Source organism: Archocentrus centrarchus, chromosome 21 (assembly GCF_007364275.1).
Source record: "Archocentrus centrarchus isolate MPI-CPG fArcCen1 chromosome 21, fArcCen1, whole genome shotgun sequence".
In the NCBI taxonomy this organism is placed as follows: Eukaryota; Metazoa; Chordata; class Actinopteri; order Cichliformes; family Cichlidae; genus Archocentrus; species Archocentrus centrarchus.
Window position 1 is genome coordinate 20,026,939 of NC_044366.1, and position 22,601 is coordinate 20,049,539.

A 22,601-nucleotide genomic window follows, 5' to 3' on the forward strand; every position below is an offset into this window, starting at 1 on the left:
AGACAAAGACATGAGTTCTGTTATCAAAATAGAGCAATTTATTTGAGACACTGAACGACTTCAATGTTTTTTTTTTCTTGGAAACAGGTGACAGACCCTGGATCAGGGCACAAAAGATAGTAGCTGTCACAGCACTTATTCCATATTGGGCTCCTTAGCATGCCAAGAATGGCCACTGACCTACAGCCCAATTCTCAGTCTGACACAGACAATAATGGCTCTCAGCAAATTATTAATTAAAAAAAAAAAAGTCAGAAAAAACATTAAACACCCATTATTAACCAACTGTGACAACAACAAAAAAAAAAAAAAAAAAAGGAAAAAAACATTGGACCTTCACTTTCAGCAAAACCTGAATTTCTGCTGAACCCACCACTACAAAAGTGCACTTCATGTTGCTCCAGCTGAAGCTGACAAAAAGTGAGAGGGACCAAAAACAAAAAACAAAAAAAGGGGGGGGCAAATCAAAGTGGGAGCAGATACTTTTACTTTATACCCCAGCAGGCAGACGTACTGCACACTGCTCGTACCCACCCCACAACAGAACAGGCATTTCAAAGCTCACCAGGCCTGATCAGCTGGCAACAGTAAGATCAATTGCAGTTTTTTGTTTTTAAAAAAAAAAAAAAAATAGCAAGGCTTTGCATAAAAATCCACCTCTTGGTCAAATGATCTGAATTTTCAGTAGGCTGATCAGAGGAAAAGTGCCAAAGAGGAACCGCGGCAATAATAAGCTGTAGTAACTTTCCTCACTTGGGTCTGTGTGGCAGTTGCAGGTTTGTGAGTCCTGTGATGTCTTGTTTCACATAAAAACAAACAAACAAACAAAAAAACAAAAACAAATAATAAACAGCAGGCTAAGCAGGATAGTGATGACTGCCAACATCTTTAACAAGACAACTTCCTGAATGCAGATGAGGTGTACATTTCTTCCGTGAGTTTCGGTGATAAACAGAGGAAAGCTAAATTGCTCAACCCATTTTTCATGATGTTCTCTTTGATTCACTGAAAGAAAAGTAAACCTGATCCAGTTACTGGCAGATTTTAGAAAGACTGCCACATAAGAAGCTCAGACGTACACTTCATTTTTAAAAAGTGGTCTTGTCACACATTAACAGCAACGATGTGATAGCTCTAGCCATTAAAAAGCCCCTACAGTCTTGCAATAAAAGTGTGCTGTCTATAAACATATATACACAGTATATAAGTCTGTGTATTAATCTAATTTACATCTTTACATTCTTTAAATTTACATCTGAAGTGGGAGATAATTCTCTGTGTAAAGCACGCTTTTCACATCTTGTCCACAGAATGACATTTTTCTAATGATGACTGAATTGAACAGGTCATTTTTTGAAAGTTAAGACAATTTCTTGGCAGGCTTTTTTCTTTTTTTTTTTTCTTTTTTTTTGGACCTGAAGTTAAAAATGAGCTAAGAACTACCTTGTAGCGGCACATTCAAATTGACTTTCAAAAATCCATCTGTGGAAAAAAGACAAAAGAAAAGGAAAAAAGGGGAAAAAAAGAAAAGTAAGAAGGACTCTTAAACTATTCTCCACGGGGGAGAAATTAAGCACCGTGTCAGCAGACAACAGCAGTGCTTCAGTTTTCAGTATCAGCTACTTTCATCATGTTACTTCATTTGGACATGAAGCTCCTCACAATTTGTTTCTTCTCACAGCCAAACACCAGTGTCTCAATAACACTTTTCTCTTTACATAACTCGACTCATCCTTGTGTTTCTACCCTCACAACCCGATAACAGTGGACCAGTGGCCCGTGAGGATCACGGCACTTCATCATAAGAAACCATTTTAATACATGGATGCACCCAGGGAGTTGTGTCCAGTCTGGGGGATATTTTATCCAGCTTCCGCTATGTCTCAAACAGGCTTATCAGAAAACACACGTCGACTGTAAGGTGCGCTCAATTCAGTTGGTGTTAAAACCACTGCAGTCATCTGGTTTTATTCCGGTGAGAGTTTTCATTCAGATCGCCCTTACAGCCCTTCTTGAGCAATAAGAGTGTGTTTGCTGATGGCAGAAAGCGGCATTTTTTTTCCACATTCCAGGATTAATCATCAAGTGGGCTATTTTCGGAGATCGAGAACACAAACCTAGAAAGAATTAAGAAGGCATTAATATTATATTTCAAGCAACATTTTTACTCACTGTTCTCCAAATATCAGTCATGAGAGCTTTATGACATTTTTATTTGAAAGTACTGAAATTTTTAAATGTAAACAGAAACAGCTTACCGAGCCATCCGACGCACTGGCACCGACTTTGTCTCCGGTGCTGTTCCAACACACCTCGAAGATGCCGCCAGTACCCCTGTAGCTGTGCACCAAGGCTCCAGTCTGAAACAGCGCCACAATCAAATGATAAGTGACGATAATTCTTCGCTTCTCTGCTGTTTGGCACAGTGTAAATTCCAGTTCAGTTCTTACCGTAGTGTTCCAAATATGGACACATTTATCAAAGGAGCCGCTGGCTAGGTGTTTGCCATCGGGGCTGAAGGCCACGCTGTAGACCGGTTCCTGATGTCTGGTCAGTGTATGAATACAAACACCTCGTTCAACATCCCACAGTCGCACTGTAGAGTCAAAAGATGCGCTGTGGGGAAAACACAGGATAGGAGTGAGATGGTCAAGCACCATTCAAAGCTTCCTAGTAATCTGTTTCTCCAATAGATGCTGGTTAATAGCATTTTCTCTTATTTCCATTGATTTCTGCTGCAGAGGAAGAAGTGACAAAACTTAAATAACAGTTTTGAAAGGTTATGTCCTAAGCAAGTTCACAATGCCCGTTATATTAAACTCCAAACTGTTCATTGCAGAATTTACTTTAAGATTAAAGTAAATGCAGAGTTAATATTCTGGCAGTTTTGTTTTCAGTATGAATCACAGACAGGTGTGCTGGATGTCATTATGAACCTTCAACTCCTACGATAGCTGAAATAGAAAATATACACATGCACGCACGCACGCACATCTGGGTCAGCGTGCAGAGATTTACTAGCACTGGAATTTTGCCCGAGACATAGTTTCTTCTCATTGTCATGACACGTGCCCTTCACAAACACATCTTTAAGGTTCATGTATGTCAGCATACACACAGCTTGTACTGAACACAAACCAGAACATGTACTTGGCAGCCATGTACAGTTCTGAACGCGAGTTATGTATAGTCCATCTCCTACCTGGCGAGCATGATGTTGGCGTTGGGGTTACTTGTGCTGGGGCCTGTGGGGCTCCATTTGATAGTGTAGATTTCTTTACTGTGAGCCTGGAGGTCGTGGACACATGACTCCTGCTTCATACTCCAAATCTGCGCATGAAAGGGAGCAGCAAGAGCTCAGTATGTATGAATACAAATCAATAACCTCCAAGACTGGGCTTACCTTTAAGGTCATGTCATCTGAGCAGGAGGCAAGAAGCATACCCGATGGGTCCCACTTAATGGCATTAACTTCATTCTGCAAAACACCACTCATCAGCATGAATGTCAGGGGAGAGTGAAAGTTATTGTGCGAGACGAGGGTCAGAAAAGCTGCTCACCGTGTGACCCTGGAAAGTCTTAAGGGGGCGGTCACTGCCAAGACGACATACGTGGATGCACATGTCTGTGCTGCAAGAGGCAAACGTGGTGTTGTTCTGCCAGTCGACATCCAGTGCTGGGGCTGTGGAATAAAAAGAGCCACACTCATTAAGGTTATGTATGAAGAACACAACCACAACCGAGCATCAGTCATTTTGTACCATATTCATTATCTACAACAGTTATTGATCTGGATACCACATGAATTCACTTTACCTGAGTGAAAAGGGAACTGCTGCTTGGCTTCTCCCGTGTGTGCATCCCAAATGATTGTCGTCTAGAAAATTACAATTGCGTTTCAAAACAGCAGCTCAACATTTCTGCGCAAATGCACTCATTTATAGTTCAATCACCCACACACATATCTGCAGTTAGTTTCGCTGATTCCATTTTTATTTGCTTAACTTTTCTTGGTAACCTTCCTTGTATTCCATTAAGTTATATACACAACAGATATGCTGGAAAAATCAAATTGATAAAATTAGGATAAGAAAATGTAATGTGTGAGCCAGAAATTTCAGGCTTCTCTCCCCATCTGTGAATATTGAATTAAAAAAACAAAACAAAAAACAAGAAATCCTGGGGCTGATTTAAACAAAAAAGCAACCCCCACCCCCAGAACATAAGGATATTATTAGTGAAAGACAAATCCATGCCTGGGGATCATTATTAGTACCTTATCTACGCCAGCGCTGAGAATACAGTTCCCCTTCTTGTTCCACTTGAGTGCAAATATGGGCCCTTTGTGCTGACCCAAGGTGCTTGCCAGATTTCCTAATGGATAAGAGTAATATCAATTTCTCTTAGAAAAGATCCTTCACAAAATTGTCATGGAGGTTGCATTTTTCACATCAACAATGCCAAAAAAAAAAAAAAAATCTAATGGCCAAAGAAACAACAATGTGTGACAGTGATGGAGGACATACCATCCTTTGTCCATATCCTGGCAAATCCATCATATGAGCCCGTTGCCAGGAGAGTCCCATCGCTCTGTTGGATGAAAGCATAACAGAACTGTTACCTGACTGCACTGCCTGCTTACCAGATGGTAAAGGTACGAGAGGAAAGATGTGATGGATGATCTGAAACATACATTCCAGTCTAGGGAGGTGACGTCTTTGTTGCTGGGGACATCCTGGCCACCTTCTCGGATACAGTGGCGCAGCACCAGTTGGGTGGAGTTGGAGTTGTTATTCTCGTTCAGGTTCCAGATCCTGGCAGTGGAGTCCCCCGAACTGAACAGAATACCAGCATAGCAGGAGGTGGTCAAAAGATTGTTGCAATACAAGCTGTCAGCAGTGGTTCTCATAAAGCCGGATATCTCACAATACACACCACAGCATGAATACAATACAGTATGACTCATCCAGGATGAATTAAGATGTGCTTCAGCACAGACAGAGACTGACCCTGAGGCCAACAGATCGCTGACAGGGTTCCAGGCACAGATGAAAACTTCAGACTCGTGGCCTCGGAGCACTGTGGCTTTGCTGGCTGGTATCTCAACATCTACATCCATCTCCATGGGTTCACTGTGGTTATCTGAGGAGTGGACAGATAGAAGCACATATTTGTATGTACGTCAACATAGACTTATTAGCAAACCTAGGCACAGAGAAAACAGCCTGTAGATATATTTACCACTAATGAATACAGTATTTATTTATGACAACTGTTAATGGAGGTGAATGGTTACTTTTTAAGTAACAGGAGGCAAACAAAGAAAATCAGTAATGTGTTTTTGCTGAGATTCAAATCCTACTGTGCTTCATCAAAAAGAAATAAAAGATGCATTAAGCCTGCAAAAACACAATGAAGAGTCCAATAACTAAGTGACGTAGGCTTAAGAGTATGTGAACACTTTGAGATTGTTGTAACCTCTAATCTCACCTACACTCAATACTTCCTGTTACTATCCACATCTTTATCTGAAATGAACTTTTAGGGAGATATGCTGGCAAAAACCTAAACTCCTCTTCGCCTTGTCTAAAGCACCACCTGCTCTCCACCTCTCTGGTTTCACAGTCAAAAGAAGCTGAACCATTACTACGACATTTTGTGAAAAACAAAATGCTGTTTCTGTGTGTAAAACTGCGCAAAAATTTTGACGTTATTTTTCAAGGTATAAATCTATACTGATGTAACAATGTTTTACAATTTAATAAGACTGCTGGCTACAGTAAAGAGACAAAATGTGGTGACTGTGTAAGCTCTACCTACAACTGGAACACTGATACTTATAAAGTTCAACTTACTCATGTTGTGAGTACCGTTCTCCTCCCCATTGACAGTGGCTTCTCCATTCTTTGGTGCAATGGACTGATTTCCAGAGGTTGAAGCCGCTATGGTACAGGCGGCCTGCTGCTGGGCTAGTTTGTCGCGGAAGGCCTGCTGCCGCGTCTGCACCACATCAGGCATCACCGCATCAATGAGTGACAGCGACTCAATCGGTCGACCATCGAAGACTGTGCCATCCTGTCATCACAAGAGCAGTTAATAACACATCATGGAGGGATGTGGTTTTTAATTAGTGACTTGTCTAGGGTTGTGTTTCCCTGATAATCATTAATTCCAGAGGTGAAGAGTGCTTCCTAATTGGCAGCCTTCTACAAACACACTTCACAGTTTCTTCTCGTGCAAGGAAGACTTAAATGTGAAAAACATTTGCGGTTACCCAAGTGTGTCGGCAGAGAGATCAAAGTCTGTCTTTGTATCATTAAGCAACAGAAGACATCTGTGGGAGTCAGTAACAGCAGGTCCCAGCCCTCACCTCATTAATGCTGATTTCTGCCTCCACATACTGGAGTCCTTTCTGCAGGATGGAGATGAGAGCAGCAGGGGGCACTAGTGTTCCATTGATGTTAGACTGGCTTATGTGACTCTCAATGCCAAAGGTGAATGCTGAGTGGGAGAAACCTGAAAACAAAACACCAGTCACATTCATTAAACAGGAGAGTGGCAAGCACTAGATGTACACAAACAGAACACAAATATTCAAAGAAAAGTCTCGTCTGATCCAATCAAAGCTAACAGTAACTGAATAGAACAACAAAATGGAATGACAAGCATGACATTTGAGTGTACAATAAGGCATGTCAATTTTCAGTGTTGACCTCTCAGAGCTGCTAGTAGCTTGTGCACTGCCAGATGGCATCAAACGGTCTCAAAACACAACAGCTAGGATTTCAGGACTGCACCAAATCCTATAAATTCAGAGCTCCAAACATAATAGCATCCTGACATCTCCAGAGCAGTGCAACACTGTGTACTAACATGGTTTTTGTATCCAAAAAATTAAAATAAAATAAATGTGTTAAGCAGACACTTGAAGGGCAAACCTGATTCTTGGAGATATCTGTAGACCAGGAAGTTCACTTCATCACTGGTAATACTCATCTTAGCCCAGTGAGAGGAGGTGGTATGTTGGAAGGCTGAGCTCACTCCTGAAATAACCAAAAATGGGAGCTGAGATTAATATTTAGGGCTGTGCTCTGGCATGTGACATTTACAAAGCTGTATTTTTACTGACCCGAACGGCAGTCTGCCTCACCTACTGGTAAAAATAGTTAACCATTCTGCACACAACACCAGTGTGTCCCAATCTTTGCATAGCGACACAGCTATGCACACACAAACAAACACACTCACACACGCGCGGGACAGCCCTCACTTCCACTTCCTGTTAGTTCATTCACACTGGTCTTAACCACTACTGCATGATTCCTTCCTCTGATGTTGTTAAGGGCTGGATTACTTCCGCAAATAGATGGAATAAGCTTTGATTTCAGGATATTAAGTATTAGTCTGCCTATCTAGTGACTTACAGGAGAGAGCAGCCCACCTAACGTACCAGTTTAAACAACTGGAGGTGTTTAACAGTACTTACATTAACATTTCAATCAATCAAAATGAAGTAGAAGTAACATTTTTAATTCCATCAGGTTTTTGTCCTCAGGCTGATGAACACTGCAAGAATACTGCAGTGTTCATAATTTCCCAATAACTCATACACATGCTTTACAAGTATAGAGTAAATGAAGCTGGAAAAACATTGTATATACACCCACAGACACAATGTAAACAAACAAATTTATAGTAAATACCACAAGAAAGAAAATGTCTAAGCAGCAGAGAACAAAGCAAAGGAACCAAATTAAAACCTGAGAATGAGTAAAGACACACATCTAACCATTTCCTCCTCTCCCACTGAGAGGTAAACAGACAGGCTTTTTGCCATAAAGAGACATAAAGGGATGCTGTCAGCTATGAAGACTGCATGCCTGTCCAACTTTCATTCCATACACTGTCCAGGCCCACTCAAGATTCCCTTTGGTAGCATAGCAACAAGAGAGATCGAGCAAAATAGAGAGAGCGGTGTTGTCCCAATTACCAGCGGGCATAAAGCCAGAGGGCTTGAACATTTTACTCAACATGAATTATTCACTCTTTCACCTTGGTATATTCTTTCAAATTGGGTCTACCTTTGTTGTAGCCCCATAGAGATGCTGAGGACTGGAATAATAGCTACCGCCAACTGGTGCAGCCAGCATCTTTTATATTTTTGAACATAAAGAACTATTGCATTGTATTTAGAGCAAAGACTCCTGCAACTAAATGTCAGAGACATTATTAAACATGAATAGCAGTTGTAATCTCCTCATTTCATAGACTGTCATTATCATATACTTCAGCAGACAAATTGCACTCAAGGTAAGAGCTTCCTCCAAAGACAAACAATACTAAGCCTGTCTACCTTCACTGCTGTACTCTCTTCTGGCTGCAGCCCGCATGTTTCCCAAGCCACATCAAAGCATTCAACTAGCCTAGGGCCACTACAGCTACATACCAAACAACTGGAAACATAATTAAATAGGAGCCCAGAGAGACTCCGGTGCCATCAGCAGCACCAATAAGGCCTCTATCAGATGGGCGCATGATGCCACTGTCCATTACACAACATACTGGGCGTTCAAGACTACTTTGACTAAACACTGGGCCAACCAGGAAGCCAGACAAGATACTAACCTCTGCAAAGGTCTGTATGACTTCATTTGAACTGCTAAGTAGAGGAAAAACATGAGACATGGATACTCTTTCAAAATGATGATACATTTATAGGATCACCTTACCAAGTAGTGTCAATGGAAACGCTAAATAGTCACAACTGTAGGATTGATGTGATGTTCAGCCATGAGTAACAGAGGATTTAATAAAAGTGGGAACTGAGTGCTTGCTCATAGGAGGGTTGTTTTGATTGTTGAGTTTTCTCTGTAATTATTGTTATGGTCTCTACCTTAAATATAAAAGCAGCTTGAGGCGACTATTTGTTGTGAGTTGACGCTTTATAAATAATACTGAACTTAATTTACATTTTTACACTTTGTTAAAGGCAACTAATAATAAAAATCAGTCTACTCAAGCATTACTCAGAAGTGTGGATGCCACGATAGCATGGATCAGCAACATGCTAATAAAAACGAGGAGACTCTTGACAGTAAACCACATGGCTTAGTTTGATATAGCAATTTGAATCATGTCACATATTGCAAAGGTAACAGAAATAAAACTGTGAAATATGTAATCCTACTTTGTTGCATGCTTTCACAAACAAGCAGATTTGATTAACTTTCTGTCAATCAACAAAAAACAGAAAACAGCAGCCCAGCAAAACATTTTCTCTTCATGCGACAAAACACACAAGAAAAAAAAGAATTTAAATATAAAACAATGCGTTGGCAACAGTTACAGAAGCATTTATAACTAATCTGTTTCCTATAATAAGCTACTATTATCAGCTCAGTTTCCTGTTTTCACTTTATGCTGTCTTAGAGACAGCATAATAAAATAAACTGAAAAAAATAAATAAAAACACGCCACAAGAAAATACACGCGCATCATCATATCAACGCCCTTTCAGGTGGATGGAAAAATATTGCTCTACAATGGTGGTAACTGTCAAATGGAAAACAATTAACTGCAGAACTGAAAGGAAATGGCTAGAAATACAAAAGAAAAAAAAAAAAAAAAAAAAATCAACTAACTGGTCAATGATGAGAACCCCTGCTGGGGACATCAGGCTCACTGTAGCCACTCTCACAGAGAAATCACACTATATTGCCTTGAAGACGACCCCCTCATAATCCACCTTTGACTGCCACACTAAACCAAACAAAGCCCGCTTAATGCCCCTTCAGTGTTTGCCTAGCATGTTATCTTTTCTGAATTCATGACGTGTTAATGTGAACTGATGAGTTAATATAACAGCAGTGTGCTGCGCGGTTTCACACAGACCTTGATTCAGCTCTGATTTCTGCTCAATTTATGGTCCTGTGTGGATGTCGCGGGGGCACAGCTCTATGGCTACAGAGAAAAGGATTATTGGAATTCAACCAGCGCAGAGGTTACACAGACATTTGAGTGCAGTCCTTCAGAAAGCCAACAACATGTTGCCTGACTGTAATGATATTACAAGATTACATGTAGATTTAAAGCTAACGGTTGAAAAGCTGGCTAAAACAGAAAAGGAAGAGTGCACCACAACAACAACAAAAAAAGCAGCATATATTAGAAACATCAACAGCGGCTGCAGCGAACAGTCTGTACTTTTAAATTACAAATTGTGTTTTCTCTGCAACAGGGGCAAAGCCAAAAAGACCAACAAGATGACTTAAAGTAGCCCACATTACTGGCTGTTCCACATATTTGACAGTCTCCCCAACATGTAGACGATGGTTAGCTTTGTGTAGCACCAACACAATACCAAAGCACTACAATGCCAGGACCGTTCCTCTGCTGTTGGCTGAAAGAAGCAACAACAATGCCCAGCAGTGCTGAGGCTCAATGCTTTGAGATATTCTGACTGCTAATAAACAACTTAAGCTTTTGCCAATACACTGCTGTCACCATTCATTTAGCATGCACTACAATTTTAGATTTAACCATGTCATATAGTGTATAATGTGAATGCGCAAATACCAGGTACCAGTTAATAATTACTGGCTCTCAGATATAAGGAAAGAAAAACTCAGTGACTGCCATTTTTTCCCCCCATAAAGACTAAAGATAGTCAGTGCCTAATAGTCCTGTGTACAGACAGTTGATAAATTGGTACATTCCTAAAGAACAGGCATGACTAACATATGATGCAATTCACAGAAGGTGGTAGTGTGGGGGGAAGGGAACTCAAATGGTCATGCTATGTTGCTATGGTGTTTTCCCAACTTCCTTATTTTGATCGTCACATTTTAAACTTTGACCACAGAGGGATTTCTTATGAAAGACTGTAAGAGTGCATGAAAGCTGGGCGAGAACTGTCAAATTTGTATAAAAGGCAAAACTCAATTAAAGGAAATTTTTTAGAAGGGGGGGTGGGGTCATCAAGTTTGTAAAGGTTGTAAGCAGGTTTCCATTCAGGCCTATGCAATGAGATATGCGTTAATCTGTATTAAAATAGATCTCAATAACACAATATTGATATTTCCCATTAGGAAAAATAATTACTTATATGGAACAGTTAAATATAAATCACTGACTATTTAAAACAGTATTTGTGGATTTTTTTTTTATGTGCATAGTGAAAGCAAACATTTCACAGCAAGCAATGCTTTGTGCAGCAAACTTAACAGATCTTTTCATGTGAAAACATCTATCCATCACTAAAGTCAAATAAAATATTTTCTGAACATCAACATTTGGATGTAAAAATAATACAGCAAAGAGAACTACACATTCAGGCATCTCCTCCACATGCAGGCTTGAATAGGATGATGTTAAAAACCTGCATACCACGGACCCCATTTTCTCCTGAACAGTCAACTCCTGACAGATGTGCAAACAAGACCTGGAAACAGCAGCCATTTTCTCTTGAACTGCTCTGCTGAGTAAAACCCGCCTTTGAAGCTTCTGGTTGGGCTGCAGTCTTGGGGGGGGGAGGGGAGAGAGAGCGAGAGAGGGAGTGAGAGAGAGAAAGAGAGGGAGAGAGGGAGGATGGGGGAGAGGGAAACAGAAAAGGGATGGCAGAGGGGAGCATTGTGATAATGATCCCCACACAGGTAATCACAACAACCATTTGTGCATTGTCCTTTGCCTCTTAGTGAGTCACTAAATGACAGTCAATGTAGGTCTGAAAATGATGGGGGATGGTAGCCTTCAGTCTCTAGGGGAAACACTTCTCCCATGCTTGCTATGGGTGGAAACACTTAATGTTTACCAGGGGTGGCCAGCCAAGTGCAATGAAAGTATGCCTGTTTTTCATGTCAACCAGTGATTACACTCACAGATTACCACACTTATGGAGGAGTGTCACTCACGTGAAATTACCTGCTATAGTAATAACTTGGAATAAAAACCCACATTCTATAAGCTCTCCATAGCACATGGTTGGTCTTCAACAAGTAGGCTTAGGCTACTGGCTCTTTCAGCATGATGGGTTATGGGGCTAAAGGGACCAGCAGTAGCCGTAGTGTTTTTTGTTTGTTTGCTTTTAATCTTTGATATTTCTTGTTTTGAATTTGCTAAACTCTGCTGTCTCTCCTTGACCTGATCATGCCTACTATTTAACCAATCAGTATTCAACAGTGTCATCTTGATTGGGCTACGCGCTGCCTGCATGCAAGGTTGTATACCCACAATCTTTCACTCTACGTAACCAAATACCAAAGCAAACGGACACAAATATGACACCACGAATCCCGCATAATACATTAATGAGGGCAGTCAGTGCCACTGATCCTCACATGAATTACAAGTCAGCACTGTACTTGTTATTAGATGCAGCAAAAGGAGTGAATTTTCACTTGTAATAGAGACACTGGAAAAGTGTGTTTCATTTTCTCCCCCAGGAAATGATTGGAAAATGGCAGCAGACTGTAAGGATCACTGATGGAGCCATCATGATCGTTTCCATTCAGGACCTAAGATCCACCCTCATGCAAAATCTGTCAACATCAAATAAAAATGGCATATCCCACTTGTACACTGGTGACAAAAGATAAATTTGTCTTCTCAAAAGAAGATGAATCTGTCCAGCCTTCAAAGAGCACACCGTTAAACTGCTTTCATTTTATAACAGAAAAGAGGACGAGAATGATTATTTCTAGTATTTTCTATCCCAGTTAATTTCAAAGTCAAGACATAACTAAAAGCAAAAAAACATCTGAATGAGCTCATCCATCTCTTTCACCCATTACAAAATTATTAGCTGCTGTTCAGTTATGCATTTTGTATCTTGATGCCTTAAAAGTAAGAGATGCACGAATCTAACTGGTCTTGACAGCTTTTCATCCACTACATGCAGCAACCTGCCTACACCTAAGCACATTTTTGCCATGCATTTAGGTAATTCTGGCAGATGACAGATGCGCCATTTTGTCACGCAAGTACAATGAATTATTACATATGTTAAAACATTACCATATCAGCCTTAGTAAAACATACAGGATGGGCCTGGAAATAAACCTGATTACTGACAAGCTGCATGTTAAGACAGCTAACCTATAACCTGGCTATTTTAAGTCCACACTTTGTTTGATTTTGTGTCTTAATCCGGCGTCTCCAAATAAGATGCTTTCATATATACATGTAAGCACATCAGGAACCAGTCACTGTGGGGCATGCCTGCGTATAAGGCTTTGTCGGGGTGTGGGGGTGGGTGGCGAATAAGTACAATGTGTGGAGGAGATTCTGGGACACAAAGGCAGCATACATAAACATAAAAATCCACCTTTCCTAATGCTCGCTTAAATGATGAAGCACAAAACACTTCTGGGTTAGACAGTAAATAACAACCCTTCATTCAACCCTGATCATTCGTGTCATTGCATATGCAGATAAAAATGGCACAAGATGCTCCGTTTTAGGTCATCAAAGCACATTAAATGAACAACAACTCTTATACAATGACATTTAACTATACACCAAAAAGGAACTTCACAAATTGATGTGGTTTTAAATCTAGGCCAGTGCATACTAACTGAAGGGGAGAGTGGATTATCTGTACCTCTGATCAAAAACGCCTAAATGAATAATGAAAAGAACATTTGGAAGTGTTCTGGCTGTGTTGACATTACGCAAATGTGGCTACTGTCTACACCACTGACAGGAACTGAAAGTATTACATCTCTCTATGGGAGTGTACAGTATGTCTTAACAAGGTTTTACATAGGCACTGTTTCACTACCAAAAAAAAAAAAAAAAAGTAGCAAGCACTGTTGTGTTTTTGTGTCTATTGATTCAACAGTAATGAATAATTAGCAGTCCTTAATATTGCATTAGTCATTTTAGAGGTCTCTGCAAGGCATTTCTTTTCTTCATCAAAATGAGGATAGCACAAATGAGCTGTAAACACTGAGACACACCAGTGTGGGCAATACAAGTGTTGCTATGGTGACCAAAAGATCTTGCTTCTCCGTCAACAGCTGCTCATGCCACCCTAAATACCCCCACTCTCCTTGAGCTTTCCTTCCACCTGACATTAGGGTCAAACAAACAAGGCAGACAAGTGTGCTGAAAAACTGATCTTGATTCCAAGCCATCTTGTGGCTGCTTCTTTAGCCAGCATTTACACCACGCAACATTAACAATACACACACCAAAGATTTCCCTTTGTGTCCTCTACACAGCATCTAACCTACAGAGCAACTGACTGCACGTATAAGCAATAGGAGTTTGGGACATTTTACAGTTTCCTCTTGCAACTGCATGGGTATATGGGTCAAATACACGCAATTCTAGACAACCACAGAATACCGTTAGCACATTTTAAATAAGCATATTTAATTTCTTTCTTCGCCTAAACTAGGAGATGTGTTATTGACATATCCTACTGCAATTTTAAGGATTTGGGGGGGGGGGGGGGGGGGGGGGCATGTGTTGGTAATGCTGTGTTATAAAAAACTGATCCAAAATGCTGCTACACATACCTCCAGCTGTTGCACAACCTCCCATGATGCACTCAGCACCTCTCCTCTACTCATTTTTAATGTCTTTATTAAAGCTTTCACTCAGCATGCATTTAAATGTCACAGTTGCATGCATTAACTTTGTGCCTTCTACCTTCTGTAGTTTGTGCTTTTTTCTCTCCATGTCTTCTCTCACTGTGTCTTTCTGCAGGTATCTCTGGATTTAGAGTGACATGCTCCTGCTCTTCAGTTACAAGCCCTTCAAACATAGTGTTTGTTGTTGTTTGTTGTCTCCCTGTGCTCAAGACCATGGTCACCACTGTCACCAAATGTTTGTTCAAAGAGAATCATTCTATGATATTGTAATGCCCTAAAAATGTAGGGTGAGATGACTGTTGCTGCGACTTGGTACTACATAAATAACACTGAATTGATTTCTAAGTGGACAGCAGGGGGGCCAAACACATCTTCTCCCAGGGTGGCTTAATCTACAGTTGTGATGCTTGAGCCATACTGCCTGCCTGAACCTCTGCACAGAGCTACCTCACTGAACAGCCACAAAGGCACTGCTGGCTTCTGCATCACCACCATTGCCAGCCCACAGAGCGCGAGAGAAGCTACCAAAAAATTACTACCTCTCACCTTAATACAGGGTTTCCGCCATTGTGGTACACAGCTGACAGCCCAACAGTCCTAAGCACCTTCGCCCACACCTCCACAAATACAATGCCAATCACTTATAGGACTGAAGGTGGCTAGTTGAAAAAAATTTAACCCATCACATCAGGCTGTTGACAAGTAGTCTAAATTGTATTACATAACTGAACTGTACAAACATAACAGATTTAAATAAATAGTCTGAAATGTAGTAATATATAATAATATGGGGGAAAGGGAACGCTGTTGTGCCAGTGGCTGTCTATCTTGCAACCTGCACAGAATGCAAAGCAGAGTTTCTGCCAGAAAAGTTGTTATAGCCAGCAGCTGGGAACAGGGCAGTTAATGTAGCGCTATTCACCCACAACACTGCATACTGGCAAAGTGGGAACAGCAGAGCTGCTCGCTGTTTCTGTCTTCAAACACACAGCTGCTGGTGCGAAGAGATACAGGGAGCGAACCATTTAGTCTACCACAATCAATGAATAAAACAGACACATCAGCTGAATAGCTGGAGGTAAACAGTCTTAAGTCACAACATTTCCCAGTTTGTTTGTTTTTTTCCAAATTTACTACCGTATTTTCCGGAGTATAAGTCGCACTTTTTTTCATAGTTTGGCTGGGGGTGCGACCTATACTCCGGAGCGACGTATATGTGACATTTATAACACATGAACCAAAATACTTCAGCCACTTGACATCTCCGTGAACTGCAGCTTTAAGGCAGTCTTGCGTAACCTGTGGGCGCAGTGGATGATGGACGGAGAGCACAGCTTAATGGCAACTGGGAGAATGCGCCACCCAACTTTCCTGGAAGTCATTGGATGGATCAAGAAAACATGGGCTTCAGTGACAACCAAACCATCCTGTTGGGATTCAGAAAGGCTGGAATAATTGGAACTGCAGCTGACGATGAGTCTGACTAACGCGACACAGAAGAGGAAGCGGCGCTTCGTCTACGGAGTGTACGGAATTGTTTAGAAGTGACACCGAGGATGAAGAATTCAATGGATTGATGGTTTGGTTAACTTGTTAGTATGTTCTTTATGCTATGGTTATCTGAATAACTTAATGTTACGTTAACATACCGAACACGTGTTCGTTGTGCGTCATGTAGCTGAATGTGTTACGTTAGCATAACGTAGGCGTAACCGTGTTCGTCCTGTTCTTTAATCCATTATTTTAAATTGCCGTTCAAGATGGAATTTCTGTTCTGAGTCTCGGATTCTATCAACCCCCCCCCCAAAAAAAGTGCGACTTATAGTCCAGTGCGACCTATATATGTTTTTTTCTTCTTTATTATGCATTTTTTGGCTGGTGCGACCTATACTCCGGAGCGACGTATAGTCCGAAAAATACGGTACTTCTAATTATTTACAGCTAAAATCTGTTAACAGAAACAATACACTAATAGCATACCTTATCTAACAGCAAGCAACCTAAAAGCATAAACACAAGTTACAAGTTGTCACTTTCACTGACTGAAAGTGAAATATAAGTCCAGGGTCTGACAAGAGCGAATAATTCAATAACAACCATGTGGTTTTCATGGCAGAGTGTGCACCACTCAACTCAACTGTGATCTGTACTCCAATCAATCCCAAAATAAACCTCTTTAAATAAAATAACTATGTAAGACAGGACGTCTCATTGTATTGGTATGCTGTTTTACAGACACAGTGCAGATATTTCCAATGTAATAATCATTTGAACCTGAGTGGCTTTTGTTAAAAGGAATAATGAAATGTCTTTTTGGCCAGTTCTAACAGACCCAACATCATCCAAGCCTTGTCAGAACTGTGCAGTTTCAATGTAACAGACACAACCCAACTGCAACAAACTGTGCATACATAAACTGCAGGGTTTCCACCAGTATATACTGCAAACCCAGGAGCCCAAGCTTCAGCAAATGTTGACTTATAACCGTTAAGCTTACTAACGTATCTTATAAATAGTTGCCATTAACCATTTTTACACAATTAAAAAAAAGTCTTAAAAGTGTCATTAGAAATATAAAGATTTAAAAACAAGAGAATAAGCCTCAAGTTATGACTTAATACCAGCTTAACTTTAGGTCCCACTCACCAAACCTTCTTTCAGGCAAGAAAAGAAGACTAAACTATAAGACATGTAACTGTAGCATTATCTCAATATAAATGTTAAACTCTACATAAGTATTTCAATAACAAATTTCTCAAAGCAGGGTGAACTTTATTGGTCGACCCTGCATTTTAAAATCCAGGCTTCTTTCCTACATGTAGTGTGGGTGAGCAGGACAACTCATGTGGCCTGTGTGGGTGTGAAACTCATGAACTGAATCATGAGATCAATCATCAGTTGGGAATAAAAAAGAAAGGAAAAAAAAAAGTGAATAATTCATGGCTTGAAAACTCAAAGGTAAAGAATGTAAAGGGAAGTTGATGCTTCAGTTTGAAATTTAATTCAGAAATGGGGATTGAATCCATCATAAACTGGCAATTTTCCTTACATGTGACTTCGTGAAGCAGCAAATGGCAATATTTATCACCCAGTTTTCAAATGGTGTATCTTTGTTAATCCGTGATGTAGCAAGGAGTGGCTACAATGATGAGGACACACTTTGCATGCGTAACTACACTGATTGTGACACAAAGGATAAGCTAAGCTTACATGGCTGACTCAGGATGAAGATTAAGACCTAATCAAAAACACAATATGACCTTCAGTAAAGAACTTTCCCACTCTGACATGCGTGTGCTTGCACAACGTCCTGAAGAGTCATCCACCAACTGTTTCTACATGCAATCTTCTAAAAAGTAATAAAAAATTAAAAAAAAACAGCTAGCAAGTCACTTAATAAATGGGATTATATGCCTGCACTTCACTCAGAGGGTGCATGTGTCCACAGACTGAGCATAACCTCACACAGATAAGCATGCACTAAAAGTAAACTTTGTGTGCATGTGTGTATATGTATAAACACACAAAATCTTAATAGAAATATATTAGACAACAGAAACTGAATAGGTCCTAAAGTAAAATGTTTAACATCTCTAATGGGATGTGGATTTGTCCTAGTTTTATTATTTAAATACAAGCAGGGACAGAGTGAAGGCACCATAAGCCATAGCTCACACAATGATAAACAGCACCACCCTAACACCAAATGATATCCAAATAAATAACTACAGCCTTCAACTAGTCAGTACTTGTATGGCAGTTATTTTAGAGTAACCATCAGCCCGCCAGTTGGCTGGTCGCCACTGAACACTGCATGTCTCTTTTGAAGGGAGAGAATGGCCCACCTTCCCCCCATGGTCTATCATAAATAAATACTGCTACAGAAATATTTGGACAGCCCAGTGAAGAGATCTGCAGCACCACAAGGCTGACACACAGGACATCCTTGCCCTACTTAAGAAGAGGGAACACATTTCTGTTTAACACAGTAACTCATTATACTGTGCATTTGCTGTTGTCTCCCACTAGAGTAAGATATAAATGACATCTAATTTAAGAGAAGTAGCTTTGGTCCTAAAGAGAAAATAAAAATAAGCCATCATATAATTGATATAGCATGCTTTATAGATTGTAGGCCATGAGTTTTTTTTTTTCCCCTTTTAAACGCAAGACCAGGTATTGCATGGATGCCAAAGAGAACACGTTTCATCTCAAATGCTGTCATGAAGCAGGCTAACAGTGTTCAGCTTTGCCCCCTGAAGAATCAGTACAAAAGGTAACTGCTTTAATCTACTGAAACACCAAATCAAGACAAAACCACTAAGAACATAACAGCTAATGATACAGTGTTGCTTCTAATGCTAAAGCAAACATATTAGAGATTAATATAGGCAAAACACTGAAACAAATTCCTGCTGTTTTTTGTTTTGGGTTTTTTTTTCCTTCTTAAACAGGCAGCACTAAAGATGTTTTTGTAACCAGTGCAATTAGGGTTCACTACAACTCCTCAACTTGTGCGACAAAAGCCACATTTTCACCGTGAGGTCCACAATCTGAATTAGGTTGCACAGAAATTATTTTACATAATGTTCAGCTTTAATATTTCTTATTAATTTAGGTGGCGGAGTATTTTATTCCAGCCTCAATAATCTCAAGGACAATCTCCGCAACAGCTTGCAAAATGAGTTTATTTACATGAAGTCCAGCATTTTGGGTGTTCTGAATTTGCTTTGCTGCTACTCCTCGTCTCTTTTTCCTGCACTGACTCAGTGACCCCAATTCCAAAGCAGTAAATCACATTAAACTGCAGCAAGATTTGAATCTCCTACATGCTCACTGTTGTTGCTGTGTTGCCTGCCCCTTACTTTATATTGAGTCATCACAGTTGTCTTCTATATTACCACCAACTACAGCAAAAACTGTTTAAGATACTCTTCAGACCGCACAGTACATCAGATCTTTAGTAAACAAAGCACCACAAAAAAAAAAAGTGTATTTGAACAACTCAGCGTAAAAGACCAGCCTGGTTGAAACCCTTAAACACTTTTAACACAAATGTTGTCCTTTAACATTTACTCAGTGAAAAGTGCTGAAGGTATGGAAAAACTACCTACCATCCATTCATTATACCTTTTTTTTTTTTTTAAGTGACCACCCTATTACATAATCGCAGACAATAAATGATAATCTGACATTACTCTCCAGCCCCCCCCCACCCACACCCCATCTCTCCATATGCACGGTAAAGCTGCAAGGCAAACTGCTGAACATGTTAAATAACTATTCACAGTACAGGCTGGAGATGAGATTATAAGTGTGGGTTGTAAAGATGCCCCTCCCTATAAATTAGGGCATAAACCACGATCATGACAAAGTCTGCTAAACTGTAGTTTAAAAAGAAAATAAGGGAAAAAAAAAAAAAAAAGACTAGTTGATGTGAACTATGCCTTGATAACTTTCGCAGGAAAGAGGAAGAAGTAGTATAGAAGTGAAAAATGCTGGGAAAGGCTACAAAGCGTTTTTAAAGACCTGGGTGTTCTGCAGATTCAAAATCATAAAAAAATGTCCAGGGAAACCAGGGTCAAATAGCAAAATAAGGGGGGCATGACACCTGATCCCAGCTGTGAAGCATGGTGGAGGCAGCAACATGGGCCGAGGCTGCATTGTTACTTCAGGGCTGGGACACCTTATAGCAGGGGAGGACAATTCATTTTCCAAAGGGGCCACAATTAGGGCCTAACTGTAACATATACGCTTAGCAGTAGCAGTTTAAAAAGAGATAAATATTGAGCAGAACTGAGTTTAGCTTATTGGTGCAGCTCTCCACAACACTCCCCTGTACCCCACGCCTGCCTTACACTCTTTGAAGACACAATGAAACTGACACAGCATTAAGAAATTTTACAGGGGAACGCTAGAATAGCAGCCCATGAAATTAAGCTTAGGTGAGGTTGGGTGATGAAACAGGATAACTTAACCAACAACAGAGAGGTTAAAAAGGAAGAAAAATTCCTGTTGTAGGGCAGCCAGGTTAGTCCTGCCCTTAAGTGAACTGACATGCTGTGGCATGGCTGAAAAGAAAAAAAAAAAAAAAAAAAAGAACATCCCAGAAAAAAATGTACTTGTATTGTGATCAAACAACATTCAAATACAGCCAGTAGGTCAACAAGAAATGGGAGCATCACATTGTCATTGCTTATGTGGGCCACTGAAGTAGAATCAGGTTATGACAGAATTTAAATAGCAGTGTTTTTAGCCAGTACTGGCATATGAATCCTTATCTTCTTTTAATAGCAATAATCATTGTTTGGGGGGGGGTGTCTGGGTGAATAGACGCATAAGCATGACACGTCAACACACAGTTTAGGCAAAGGGCCTCTCTCCTTAGTTAAAAGGAGTAGGTGGTTATTCTTATTTTTAAGTTATCCTGAATCTCTTCAACCGAGATAAGGCTAAAAACTTGGAATATCCTGGATTAATATACACTTTGATTCACTTAAGCCAGCCAAGACTGATGGTGGTGTATCCCATTATTCCAGCTACTATTTAAGAGTCCTAGATGGCAAATCAACCCACATTTCTCAATTTCTAAATGTAGACTGCCCTTATTAAGTGTTATGTGGATATGCATTATCACAATTTTTATAAGAAATGTCTACAAGTTTCTCTAAAACAGCTGCATATGCTGTGCTGCATGGTAGAAGGTCATAAGCTTAGCAGTAACAGTTTTAAACTGGAGTTACACAAGAGCATGAACTGGCCCTTGAAACTGGTGGCACTGTCTAGTACAGTTGAATGTCTTTCCCCTCCCCCACACATGCGCTTCCTAAGTCTGCATGGCAATATAAATATGTATCATTCATGCTTTAGCTCAAAGAAAAGCACCCAAAGTGCAGCTTAACGTGCGGGAGGAAACATGCTGCTGAGGGTAAAGTAGACAAACTAATCGGTCACCACAATGGGACAACCTTGAACCTCTAAAACTTGAGTCCATTTGGTGAAGTAGTCCACAGCTCAGCTACACAAGGTTAAACATGATTATATTTCCACCCCAAAAAAATAATAGCAGAGAAGTAGGCTGTTTGGATAATTAGGAACAAAAGAAATTTCGTTAAAAAACGCAAACAGGAATTTCAACACACGTGTGGAGTCAATGGGTGACTAAGCTCTGTGCCGGTAACTAACCTCCTAATCAACGCCGTAATCACCAATTTCTCAAAGTCATTATCCTCTTCGCTTTTAACCCACACAAACACGCAAGCTGCCTGAACGCAGTGCTGCCCAAACCGTGCCACTCGACCTTTACTCGGCTTACCTTTTTATTGTGAGAGTGAACTCGTGGTGTCCGCCGCCGCCACCTCTTCCTTCTTCTTCCACAAGGAGAACCTCCAACTTCAGCGAGCTAGCTACGACTTTCCTCCCATTTTGATTACCGTCACATTTCAAGTTCCGACCGCGGGTGTGTGTGTGTATGTGTGTGTGTGACTCACTGCCGGCTAAATTTGCTGTGCTAACAAAGCGTGTTCACCCAGACACGCACGCACACTCACGCGCACAACTGGCGGTAAAGTTGGAATAAACCCGAGTTTCTGTGGCTGAGGCTGCAGGCTACTCTCTGTAGTTTCACCCTCAGCGTTCACTGATAACAAGAGCAGAAAGAGGCAGCAGCGAGCACTAAACGGCAGCGGGAGAGAGACGTACACATAGAATAGGCGAGTGGAAGGTGGAGGGGTGAAGGCTAAACTGACTTAAATAAACCTGAATATTATAATGCGATCCGGTATTGGGGTTAATAATCCGGGGACTGTTTTATCTAATTCATATCTCACTGGCGCTAAATTATCAGTTTATAACACCTTATATATTATATAAAGATACACGTGTTGTATCTAACCTATGTGTGCCATTAAAACGTAAATACTGTACTTTTTGTATATTTGTACATGTATGGATGGCTTAAATGTGACCCCCAAATATAGATTAGGTGGTATAATTAATACCATTTAA

At 40.4% G+C, this 22,601-nt stretch overlaps 1 protein-coding gene across 4 annotated transcripts; it reads right to left on the minus strand.

Moving 5' to 3' along the window:
- Positions 1-11: 11 nt before the first annotated feature.
- tbl1x (transducin beta like 1 X-linked) lies at positions 12-22,273 on the minus strand. 4 transcript variants are annotated; one of them, XM_030757749.1, is made up of 16 exons: positions 21,910-22,273; positions 11,386-11,518; positions 6,939-7,043; positions 6,371-6,516; positions 5,856-6,075; positions 5,010-5,142; positions 4,694-4,835; positions 4,527-4,590; positions 4,277-4,374; positions 3,817-3,877; positions 3,561-3,682; positions 3,404-3,478; positions 3,203-3,330; positions 2,451-2,616; positions 2,259-2,360; positions 12-2,117 (listed from the first exon to the last, which is right to left on the minus strand). In XM_030757749.1, the coding sequence occupies exons 3-16, from the start codon at positions 6,994-6,996 to the stop codon at positions 2,091-2,093; spliced, it is 1,542 nt and encodes a 513-aa protein (XP_030613609.1). In that variant the 5' UTR covers positions 6,997-7,043; positions 11,386-11,518; positions 21,910-22,273; the 3' UTR covers positions 12-2,090. The 4 variants fall into 4 exon arrangements, with proteins under 4 accessions (XP_030613609.1, XP_030613608.1, XP_030613611.1 ...); XM_030757748.1 differs by lacking the exon at positions 11,386-11,518; XM_030757751.1 differs by lacking the exons at positions 11,386-11,518; positions 21,910-22,273 and adding an exon at positions 21,780-21,798.
- Positions 22,274-22,601: the final 328 nt, after the last annotated feature.